Consider the following 12,935-nt stretch of genomic DNA (forward strand, 5'->3'; position numbering starts at 1 on the left):
TACTTTGAAAATCGGAACTCGGTGTTTCAAATTGTTGCGACGATCATGTGCAGCTTCTAAAGATTTATCTACTAGTACTAGTATATAATTTTATTTCCTTTTATTTAAATAGCTGTCAAAGAGCTGGAGTTGTATTTACGACAATAATTATTACATGTAGTACTTTCTTGGTTATTTTAGGATTTAAAGCATAATGATAATCTCCAAAAATCAAAGGAGTTTGGTCAGACTGACAACGTCACAATGACATGACCACAGGTCTCAAATACACAAAACTTGGCGCAGGAAAATCTGCGGGAGTGGGGGTGGGGGGTGTCTAGACTGGCGAGCGAAATATGGTGTGTTCAATAAATGTTGCCCCAGATTTGTTTTGATTTTTTTTTTTAATAAATGGGCGCTTTTTGCAGGGTTGGGGTAGGGTAGTTCATCAAGATTAACCTCGAGTGTAAGCACAATGCATTGTGCTTGGACTCGGTGTTTCTGCAAGACGGTAAAACGGGTAAGGTGCCATACCCAGATTTATTTCAGATAACCTAAACCTAACCTATTTTCTTTCTGGGGGAGGCCCCACATACACCCTGTCGATTGTGGTTGTATTCATCACACATATTGTAAATATACACAATATTCAATTCCATAGAACCATACCGAAAAATTTCTTTCGAGGTTAATCTTGGTGGTTTAACCCAGACGCATGAGGTGTGAACTGATGGATCTTTGCATTGATTCTCTTCACCTTGTATGGAGCTGTTCTGTTTTTTCCCATCCCAACCAGTGCACCCTACTAGTATGAGATATAACATCAAAGTGTGGTATGCACTGTCTTGTATATGCACTTTACCACAGACAGTATGGGCCTACTTCACATACCACAGCCTTTCATATACCAGTAGTGGAAAGAGTTTGACCCGTACCCCTCTATCAAAGGCTCTAAAGACTAATCCTAACCTTAAAACTAACCCTAACCCATTGAATTGGAGGGGGTGGGGGGGGGGGGGGTATGGCTTGAACTCATGCCCCAGTAGTGGGGTACTCATTGCAGAACCGAACAAAAGCCCTTTCCCAAAAGCAAGTGGCAGCAAAAATTCCCAGTTTGATATATATATTTAAATAAACTATGTTTGTTTTAATAAATTGAATTTGTAATTTATATATATATATTTATTTTTTAACAACAGATTGCATATCAACAAGATGATGGAGGCCGGGGAACTAACATGTACAGTAACAATTGAAGAACTGCAGCACACAGGGGAGGTTATCAAAAAGACACTCCACCGCAACCTGACCCTGGCTCTTGGTCGCGACAGCTTCTCGGATCTGGTTTTGAGGGTGTCGCACAGCAAGAAGACCGACAAATACCCGCTGAAGGAAGTCCTCATTCACAAGAAGTTTGTCAAGGATGGCAAGGCCACAGTGAAGCTTCCAGACCACAAGGTTCAGTTCCTGCTGTGTAACTGTCCCCCCGATAAACTGATTGTCTTTCTCAAGACACTCAGCACCAAGCTGGAGTGTCTGCGGGACAAAGGTTTCACAAGCATGAGAAAAAAACTTTTGTCAGACATACCGGTCTCCTTCCAGGAGATTAGTCCACTCACGGTAAAAGACTTGCAGACGGCTCAAGCTTGTAAAGTAAAGCAGAAAGAAAACAATGTTCCTCCGGTAATTTCAAAGGGAGGAATCAAAAGAAAACGGACAGTTGACACTGAAGTGGTAAACCAGACTTCTTCGCAGTCTGTGGTTGTTTTTAAGAAACAGAGAAGTGAAACCTTGTTGAATATGAAACCGTCTCTGAGTGTCTTGAATAAGGAACAGACAGCGGTTTTAGAGGCAGTGCTGCAGAGAAAGAACATATTCTTCACTGGAAGTGCGGGTACTGGGAAGACTTTCCTCATGAAAAGAATCATTGGTGAGAATGTGCATACAAGTAGGATTTCTCTTGCAAGCTACTGTATGGTTAAGGAAAGTTTTTCATTGTTTTACTATAATGTTACTGATCATGTAAGTCGGGGCTTCTAGAAAAATCCACTAGCCATGGGATCAGTGATTTTAAAAAATTACTAGCCACGATTAAAAATCTACTAGCCCTACTTTACTTTTTAAGTTAAAACAATTTTATTAAATAGTAGTAATAATCAGATATGTCACCTAAAGAGGGAGATAGAGCTAAAAATACTAACATTGGGGGGTTGGGGTCAGGATATTTATATAAATTTTTTACAAAATAGACTTAACTGCAACATTTGACACAAAAAATTCACTAGCTGTCGGGCATGGCAATAGTAGTTTTACTAGCCCAACATTGAATATCACTAGCCATGTGTGTGGGCTACCATAATCTAGAAGCACTGTGTAAGTTTTAAAATGTGTGCCTTTTAGCAGGTCTTTTTATTAACAAAGAGATTTCATTGAGAATATATATATATATGATGTTCTTTCACATCACATCAATATCTTTTTAGTTATCGTCGGTAGCTTTGATTTTTCACATTTTAATTTAGATCTAGTTTTGTATAACCCAATTTTCGTTCACACATTAAATTTAGCATCAATTCATTCATGTAGTAATGATGGGTTATGCAAAAACTGTGTTATCTCAACTTGTATTCAATAAGTATTGAAATACCGGTAATTAATTTTTTACCTCCATGTTATGAGTATGATTTCAATAAGCATTAATGAAGGTTAGTATGGTACTGTACCTTTTATAATTTATACATACTTGTTGGTGGTTAACACTGTTACTAAGAATACTAAATTTTCTGTTTTCAGGTGCACTGCCTCCTCAACATACATTTGCCACAGCGAGTACTGGAGTGGCTGCCTGTCAGATAGGGGGGACAACTGTACATGCATTTGCTGGTATGTTCTACTCATTTACCATCAGTGTTTAACATATAGCCTTGCATGCACTGACGACATGTTGATACAAAATACCTACAGTATGTATATTACTAATACACGAATTAAACATAATGTTACATATATATATATATATATATATTCAATCATTCTTTCATTCATTCATTCATTGTAAAAACAGCAAATTAAACATAGTGTTACATATTATATTCAATCATTCTTTCATTCATTCATTCATTCATTGTAAAAACAGCAAATTAAACATAGTGTTACATATTATATTCAATCATTCTTTCATTCATTCATTCATTCATTGTAAAAACAGCAAATTAAACATAGTGTTACATATTATATTCAATCATTCTTTCATTCATTCATTCATTCATTCATTGTAAAAACAGCAAATTAAACATAGTGTTACATATTATATTCAATCATTCTTTCTTTCTTTCATTATTCATTCATTCATTGTAAAAACAGAAAATAAAACATCAGTTAAACTTTAATATCAGGACTTCTAGAATTGTTATAAAAATTCACTAGCCATGGGATCAGTGATTTAAACAAATATACTAGCCATAATTAAAAATTCACTAGCCCTACTTTAAGTAAATACAATTTTACAAATAGGAATAATTGGATATGTCATCTAACAAAGGAGACAGAGATTAAAAACCCTTAAATTGTAGGGAAGGAGTAGGATATTCACATTTACAAAATAGATTTAAATGCAGCATTTGACCAAAACAAATTCACTAGCCATCAGGCATGGCAATGGTAGTTATTTACTAGTCCAACATTGAATATTACTAGCCATGGGAGTGGGGCTACCATAATCTAGAAGCCCTGACTTTATTTACAAGTAGTAAAGTACATGCTTTTGAGGTAAATAAAACATTTCAATCATAAGATATTCTACTTTAAAACCACTGAACCAGATTTCACCTGTACATATTGAATAAGAAAGACATTTGCATTGTTTTATTTTGTACAGGAATAGGGTCTGGCCAGGCTGCTATACAGCAGTGTATTGAACTGGCATCTCGGCCACAGATCACTCAACAGTGGAAGAAGTGTCACCACCTGATCATCGACGAAATTTCCATGGTCGATGGAGAGTTCTTTGACAAGCTGGAGACAGTTGCCAGGTGCAGTGTCAGAGTTTCAGCAACAAATCATGCAAATTGAAATTTAATTTTCCAAAAAGCTCATTCAAAAATCAAATAAATAGAATTATTTTAACCTTAGCGCTTCAGCTTTGTTAAATTTTGTTTGGCTAATAAAAATGTGTATTTGAGTATAGATTCGTTGACTAAATTCACCAATTTGTTAATAATGTTGAGGGTCCTGATTAAACCCTATAGTAGTTTCCATTTATATTTGACTTATTACATGTTGTACATGTATTTAGTTATACATTTAAAAACAAAATTGTACACATTTTTTTTTTTTTTTTAATGATTATACATTTATTTACCTCAGTCAAGATAATCTCTCTACAGTTTCTATGCATTAGCAAGGTGTATCTTTACAGCATATATTATGACATTAGGCCACCCTGTGAAAAACACTTGACAATGTATTGTTTTGTGCAGCCCAATCTTGTAATTTATTCTTTTTGTATATTTACAACATTTCCCCCATGTGATTTATTATAGTTTTTAAATTAAAAAAATTGTTCATAGGACAATATTATCTTTTCACACTATAAATGTTTAACTGAACAGGAAGTCAGAGTCACCGTAGCCTTTGCTACCTATTTATGCTTATTTTAATTATATTTATAACAATGCTATTCTGTTTGTTAAATTTGTAGAGTTGTGAGGCAGAATGATGAACCTTTTGGAGGCATACAGCTCATCATGTGTGGTGATTTTCTACAGCTACCTCCTGTTACCAAGGACGACAAAAAACGGAAATTTTGCTTCCAGGTTTTTTTATATTGTTATATTTATAACAATGCTTTTATTTGTTTTTTTAGAAGATATGCATGCAAAAATATAAGATTTTAAAAGGTTGTGGGTTATTTTTGGATACAACTAATGTCATTGTTCAACTTAATGTTTCATTGAGTCAGTTTTTTATATGTAATGTGTCAGTCTTATTTAACTATATAAATTCAGTTAATTGTGCTATGATGTTGTGAAACATTGTTATGTTCTTGATAAGCACGTTTACCTAGATTTACAGTTAATCAATATTTAAACAAAATTCTTCTGACTTGCTTGAACCTCATTTAATATCAAGTCATTCTAGAGTTAGGAAAAATTGTACTTTTGATAAAAAGCTAAATTTATTTTTATTTGAGAATGGTTCTTTTTTATGACTAGTATTGGGGAAAGTACAGACACTGAGTATTTGTAGAACAATATATAAAATGATAAATTTTGTCTTGCTACATTAATCTTTTGACCGTTTTGACAGAGTCGTGCCTGGCACAAGTGTATTCAGATAAACCTGGAGCTTCAGGAAGTGAGGCGACAGTCTGACAAACACTTCATCGACATTCTACAGCACATTCGGCATGGCAGGTAGTGCTCATTAAAAAAATTATCAGTAAACTACATAGTGATGTTCCAATGATCGATTACGATTGAAACATTTCACTTTTAATTAATTCACATTTGGGAATTTGGTGAATGACGAATTAAACTGTTCTAAGCTATAACTGGACATGAAGTATAGAGAAAATATTAAATGAGTTCCCACAGAAGACCATGTATATTACGCCTATGTTTTCAATTGTATATGGCTCACTTTCACTCTAAATGTACAATTGAAAACACACAAGTGGTAATATAAATGACCACTTGCCATGTGCATCATTGAATACCCTCCCCCGAAAACCCCCCCAAAACAACCCAACAACATTGTTTACAGAAATGAGGTCCTGACCTCTCAAATGTTATATACAACTTGTAAGCCAGGTGATATGTATGATATTTATACAACCAGGAACATGTACAAAGAGAGTTTTGGGGGTTAAACTGCCCCCCTCCCTTGTTCAAGCGAATATTCTTTTCTTAAAAATATGTTCTCCCAGGGAGCTGACACGACTCCCCTCCCGAAATGTTGCTTCCTAGTCTGGACCACGATCACCCCTGCACACATGATATATATTATCAGTTTGTGGAACACATCATTGTAGATTTTATCTATCTATAGGTAAAGTTTTGTTTTTGTAGATGTCCTGAACATGTTGTTACCACTCTAAAAGCCACAGCGAAGAACGTGATTCACAGGAACGGTATCCAGGCAACGCGGCTGTGCACCCACAAGGAAGATGTGGAGGAGATAAACAAACATCACCTACACAAACTTACCGGTCATTATATTTATGTTCTTCTCTTAGTTATGTGTGTCTATTTCAACATAGTCATTATATTGATTAACCTTCTGACTACTGTAGGCGAGATATCTCGCCCGATGTCTCGCCAGTCGACATACTGTACACTGTATACAGTGCATTCCCCAATTAAAATTTCCCGCCGTTTTGCACATGACACTCACCAGAAAAGATTTAGTAACAGAAAACGGAAGACAGCTTAGCTTCCTGTGTCGTTAGATTTCAGTTTTTCAATGGAAAATACCTTGGAATTTTGAGTTAAAAAAGTGGTTTTTGGCAAGTATTTTCACTTAACAACAATGGCGGCACATTGCGGTCATTTTCAGCAATCAATAGCTAATTGTGACAGCTAATTTGATAATAAATTTTATCGTTTGACCAAATATTGGGATATGAATTGTAGTTCATTTTTTAAAAACAATTCTGGTCAGAAAGCCACTGTTGATTGGGAATAATGGACATAAATACTGGACAGCTGACCACAAAATGCCTGTAAGTAAATGCTACTTTTTAAATTTTTTGCCTAATTTTGATCAATATTAAATGATCTAAAATATCATAAAAATTAGAAAAATACACTAAAATAATACTTACCGATTCAAATATGAACTTTATTTTATGTATTTATAAAACATTTAAGTGAATATATGTGAGTAAAAATTATAAACTTGTACCCACTCAACTTGTTTTTTGTCAAAAATTAATCCAGTAGTCAAAAGGTTAAAGAGCTTTGAATTTGGTGCAGTAATTTATAAATGTTCGGTTCTCATATGTACATTCAGGTAAGAAAAGAAGAGGAATATTTGGGTCACACCATCCAATAAGACTAACACATCATACTTACCTTTGTTTGACACCAAGTAGTTGATGTGTATTTGTTTGCTGATGTGTCATTAAACCGTCATTGATTCTTTCACATTTTGGCTTTAGGTCTTTGACCTAACTTCTAAATTTTTATTCCAGTTTCCGCCCACCTCAAATTCCCCCCCCCCCCCCCCCCCCTTCCTGGCCTGGACTTAGTCACTGGCGATGTCAGAGGTTAAGCCCGGGACAGGCGTGTTCGAAATCTTCATGGTATATGGACACGTAAATAAGTTTTAATCAGTCAGATTAGTTTAGTATTGTGGCCACGACATTTTGTTTTCTTTTTTTGTTTTCATGTTCCTTTAGGTCTAGTAATGAAAGTGATATTGGGACTATTACCTTTTCTTTTTTGCTGATATTTGGTGATCTTGACTTTTTTTCACATTCATGGAATATTGATATTTAGAAAGCAGATTCACATTTAACATCTTTGTGTCTTTGTGTTGTTATACTGTCATGTTATCTTATTTCATTATGTAAACAATAGTTCATTTCATCTCATAAAGCCATATGCATATTTTTCCTTTGAGAGTATATATATTTAGCTCTAATTGCAGGTGAAACACATACCTTTGTTGCGACAGACTCTGACAGTGTTTACACCAAGCAACTCGATAATTTATGTCCCGTAAAAGGTCATTTAGTTTTGAAGAGTGGAGCACAGGCAAGTTATTTTTCTTAAAAAGAAAATATCAGATATCAAGTAATTTCTTAGCATAGTTCATTTTCAAATGGATTTAAAAAATAATAAATAATATTGAATGATGAATAAAATATCAAGTTGTCTTAACATTTTATTTCAGATTAACGATAAAATAGCAAATTATGTGTGCGACTGCATTTAACTTGGGACAGACTGAAATGCTAATTTTATATTCTATTAGTGTGACTTAATTAAGTTTATTAGCCACATTGTGGGTGTTATCTAATGGAGGTAATCAGCCAAATTGGCTTGTCCTTTCAAAAAAGATGACTGGAATTGAAGAATTTGTTTTTATTATAGTCTGAAAGCAGCCTGAAATGTGGATTCACAATTGTAATGTTGTTGCAGGTAATACTGGCAAAAAACCTGGATGTTCAGAAAGGATTGGTCAATGGCGCTAGAGGAGTTATTACTGGGTTTGAACAAGGCAATGAAGGTGAATATACAGAAGCTAAGTTACTTAAAAATTAGGGAAATACAACCGTATGAAACCAATATAAAATACATATTGAGATACAAAAACATTTACACCTCATAACCAGTCCCTTTGATCCATGATTATTTAGCTTAATTTATATTCTGGTATTGAGGTAACATTTGATTAATTTTTCATTAAATATTTACTCTGTGGCCTGCTGTACTTGACAATGTTTCATTTGACGGCTAGAATTACATATGACATGCAGCAACTGCTAGTACTCTGGTGATATGTGTTTTGATTTTCTGATGATAAATCCTGTGTTGAAAACTCTTCTAACGAAGTATAAAAAAGTGGTTTATAAGAAAGTAAATATTTTATTTAACGACACACTCAACACATTTTATTTACGTTATATGGCGTCAGACATATGGTTAAGGACCAGACAGATATTGAGAGAAAAACCCAGCTGTCAACACTTCATAGGCTACTCTTTTCGATTAGCAGCAAGGGATCTTTTATATGCACCATCCCACAGGGTAGTACATACCATGGCCTTTGATGTACCAGTCATGGTGTACTGGCTGGAATGAAAAATAGCCCAATGGGCCCACCGATGGGGATCGATCCCAAACTGACTGCGAATCAAGTAAGCACTTTACTACTGAGGTACGTCCCTCCCCAAGTGGTTTATAAGTGCGGCTACATAATAAGTTAATTTTAGGCAATGTATTACGGAACTTATCACTTACAACTTACATTTATCAATTTTAAAATTTCCACAGCTCTTTACACTGTTTTAATTTCACTTTTGAATTTTTATATTGATGTTAATTATCATTTCAATTACTTATTTACCTTAGTTTGACACCCAATAGCTGACATATGATGACAAATAAGGTGTCCTTAAACATTAGTTCATTCAAATTATCTGTTCCTTCATGTGTGTAGTAGCAAAACTGCATTTTAAACAGAAAACTAGTCATCGACTTTAAGTTATGGAGTTTAAGCTGATTGAATACTTGTCTCATTATGTTTGTATCTCAGGTTTTCCGGTTGTGAAGTTTGTTTGCGGTGTGGAAGAGGTGATCAAGCCGGTCCGCTGGGCCATGAAGGCCGGGAGTGGCCTGTGTTTGATGAGGAAGCAGATCCCACTGAAACTCGCCTGGGCTATCTCCATTCATAAGAGCCAGGTAACTAATGTTAGATTAGTCAAGCTGTTTTCCATCCTTCATAGTTTGTTTCAAAAGTTAACAAGTATATGTCCTTTTCTTCCATCAATGCAGTTTTATACACATTTAATTAAAGAAAAGTAGTTCATGACTTAAATTCAGTCAGGTCATGATTTAAACAAAGTTTAGTCATGGCTGTAACATAGATGAAGTCAGATCATAAATAAATTAATTTATTGCTTATCCTGACATGGCCTTACACGTTAATTAAAAAAAAAAATGAGGTGTGTGTTTGATCAGTTGCATAACTTGTAATAATGTTTGAATAGGTTATACTAAATTTATTGTTTGTTCAATTATGATATTCAGTGTGTGATTTTGGTTTAAAAAATTTAAGTGTCATAAGGACTCCCTGTTTACAACTCTTGAGAGCCCGCCACCAACCCAGTGAGCCCTACTACGTGTCTTCAGTAGAACAGATGATACACTAAATATTTTGCATAAAACCATGTATGTTGACTATGTCATTTCAAAGAATCAATGTAATTTGTAGAAATAAGTTTAAGAGCCATGTGGGCTCGTATGCTAGCCAAGCTAGAGAATCCTATATGATTTTGCGAGCCTCGGGCTCCCGGACTCTCCTCAAAATTGTACACTGATATTGGAACAGTTGATTTGAAAACTTAAAATTTATGCTTGATTTACTTCATATTAACAGTTTGATTATTTCTTTCAGGGTATGTCTCTTGACTGTGTTGAGATCTCCCTGTCGCGAGTGTTCGAGTCTGGACAGGCATACGTGGCTCTGTCCCGTGCCCGGAGTCTGCAGGGCCTGCGTGTGATAGACTTTGACAAGAGCTGTGTGCGGGCCAACCCTGAGGTGCTCAAGTTCTACCACAAGCTGAACCTCACTCAGAGGATGTTACAGTCTCACATGGGAGACTTCCAGCTGCCTGTAGCTCCCACACGTAGTACACACTGGTGATAGTACACACTAGTGATAGTACACACTGGTGATAGTACACACTGGTGATAGTACACACTGGTGATAGTACACACAGGTGATAATGGTGATAGTACATGCTGATGAAGAGACACACTGGTGATAGTACGCACTGGTGATAGTACTGTGATCTCACTCAAAGGATGTTCCTGTAGCTCTCACTCGTAGTACACACTGGTGATACTGGTAATAGTACTGTGATCTCACTCGTAGCACATCCTGGTGATCTCACATTGCTTTATAGTATATAGAGTAATTAGTGATTGAGCTGTGATCTCTCAATGCTTGTAGAACATACAGGTGATGGAACTGTTATCTCTCAATCCTGATAGTACACATTAACCAGCCTTGGAACCAGGGCTTTGTAAAAGAGAGTCTTTTATTATTATTTTTATGTTAGCAGGGGAAATAAGGTGTGTGTGTGTGTGTGTGCGTGCCACTCTGTGACTCCCCTTTGGATCCGCACCTGTTATTGATGGAGAGACCTGATAATGCTCACTGATTGTGCCAGTCTTATTGGTTGTTGGTATACAGTTAGAATCTGCTTACATGATTGTGGTCACTTGATAATGGATATGTTGCAGAAACCGGATGTGCTATGAAACCTAGTATCTTTCACTTGTAAGTTGTAATACAAATGTCAGTCTGTTTGTTGCAAAAGCTGAAACGAGATTTGTTGGTTGCTGGTGATCAGTAGATGTGTGCACATAATTGTGCGTTTTTGTGGTAAAATTGTATTTTACATATAAATCTATAGCTTTCATGAATACACAACCAAATTAAAAAACAAAACAAAACAACATTACTACATGGTAAAGTTACAAGTATTTTGCCCTTTCATAGACATCCACCTGGTTATTTATTGTAGCAACATTCTTAAGGGATAGCTCTGGGTGATCAGAAAATTTCGCAAATTATTTTTAAAAAAAGAAATTTATAGTTATTTTTTTCAACAAAATATCAATGATTACACTTCTTTTTTTCACCAAATGAAAATATAATATGCCAATTGTTCTTAAAATTCGCAATTGACAAATTTGTCAAGTGGCAAGCTAGCCGCGATTCTTGGTTGTGATGATTTGCAGGAACAATGCAGATTGTAAATGTTAAAATGTGTTTTATCCTTAAGAATATTTTTTTTAGATGTATTTGCCACATGTTTTATTTTAAAATGTAGCATCTAATATAACTAATATAATATTGTGAAGATTAGAAAATGTTTTATTATTGTACCCTGAAAGTTTGTGAATTTGGCAGACAAAGTTTTAATAAAGGTATGCCCTGGGTGTTCATTATCTTTCAAAGTAATATGCTGTTGAAGAATAGTAGATGGCTACATATCTGTGAAGTGCATTACGATTTACAGTTATCATAAGCATGAAAAGTTGGTGGCAGTGATGTCATCATAGTAACTTGCCACAAATCACTGTCTGCCGCCTACTAAAAAAATACATACAGCCAGTTATGTTTGTAAACATGCTATCACATTGTCACCGCTAGTCCAAACTGATCAGTATTATGTGTCTGTTATGCATTTGCCTTATTTCATTTTAAAAAACACAAACCTTACTTAAGTTATACTGAGTGTATTATTTTTGACAGATTTATGTACTATCACATCGTCAAATGAGTACTGTCAAAACAACTTTGTGCAATAATGACTGCAAATACAGGTAGTTATAGAAATATTTGATAATAAAACTTAGACTGGTATACTATTACAGTTGCCATCTTGTTGCATAATTGTGCGATTGTCTTCATATTATAGCATAGAGTGATCTTATTTCAGTATTTGTATTTTATATTTATTTGAATAAAATGTGACACAAGGAAAAGAGTTTGTGCTATTTTACAATTCAGTGTGTTAGCAAATTAGAACTGAATGTATAACAGAACAGCTTTATTAGTCCCTTTATGTAGAGATAACAAATATAAAGAGTACAGTTTTATATATGTATATTACGTGAATTGTATAGCTATAACAAAGATCTGACATGCCTTTTACCTTATGAAATCAACAGTTATAGCCTCAACTTTTGTGTTTAGCTCTCATAACCTTTCTTATTTAGGTCCATTTCTGGAAAACTGCAAGTCCCAGACCAGTAAAACTTGGTTTATAGTTTGTTTGTCTTAATACATGTTAACGTATTTTGGTTATTATTATTTTAATTAAAATACTCAATGTTAAGTTTTCATGTTTATCCATTTCTCACAAACTGGAATTCTTAGATCAGTTAAACTTGGTTTAAAGTTGCTTCATGTCGGTACAATTTTTTTTATTGAAATTATAATTTTATAAACATATTCTGAAATGCATTGAATACTTTTATGGTAGGTGAAACATTTCTACGAAATCTTTATTTTTCATAAGCAGTTATGGTCACGTGGTACGGTAAAAAATAAATAAATCATATCACACATGAATTCCCATATTAGCACAGGTCAACATTTCATTTCACAGAAAGTCGTCATTTTCATCATTCCTTCTGCAAGAACGTCCATGCAGTGTGTTTGATAAACTTTCATATATATATATATATATATATATATATCCAATGTATTCATGT

The 12,935-nt window shown here is 34.6% G+C and overlaps 1 protein-coding gene across 2 annotated transcripts; it reads left to right on the plus strand.

Moving 5' to 3' along the window:
* The first annotated feature begins 5 nt into the window (after nt 1–5).
* On the plus strand, nt 6–12,203 carry LOC121376159 (ATP-dependent DNA helicase PIF1-like). Of its 2 annotated transcripts, none has more exons than XM_041503967.1 (11): nt 6–74; nt 1,179–1,909; nt 2,773–2,862; nt 3,857–4,010; nt 4,679–4,793; nt 5,287–5,393; nt 6,048–6,187; nt 7,630–7,736; nt 8,124–8,211; nt 9,241–9,386; nt 10,102–12,203. In XM_041503967.1, exons 2-11 carry the CDS (start codon nt 1,195–1,197, stop codon nt 10,348–10,350), a joined length of 1,911 nt encoding a protein of 636 aa, XP_041359901.1. In that variant the 5' UTR covers nt 6–74; nt 1,179–1,194; the 3' UTR covers nt 10,351–12,203. The 2 variants fall into 2 exon arrangements, with proteins under 2 accessions (XP_041359901.1, XP_041359902.1); XM_041503968.1 differs by having other exon boundaries at nt 21–80.
* Nucleotides 12,204–12,935: the final 732 nt, after the last annotated feature.

Source organism: Gigantopelta aegis, chromosome 6 (assembly GCF_016097555.1).
Source record: "Gigantopelta aegis isolate Gae_Host chromosome 6, Gae_host_genome, whole genome shotgun sequence".
NCBI lineage: Eukaryota > Metazoa > Mollusca > Gastropoda > Neomphalida > Peltospiridae > Gigantopelta > Gigantopelta aegis.

Bases quoted from the DNA above. Each gene is read 5' to 3' on its own strand.
- LOC121376159 (XM_041503967.1), top strand. From the start codon at position 1,195: ATGATGGAGGCCGGGGAACTAACATGTACAGTAACAATTGAAGAACTG. The intron at 6,188-7,629 runs GTCATTATATTT...CTCTAATTGCAG, and splicing joins TCACCTACACAAACTTACCG to GTGAAACACATACCTTTGTT. The intron at 9,387-10,101 runs GTAACTAATGTT...TATTTCTTTCAG, and splicing joins TCTCCATTCATAAGAGCCAG to GGTATGTCTCTTGACTGTGT.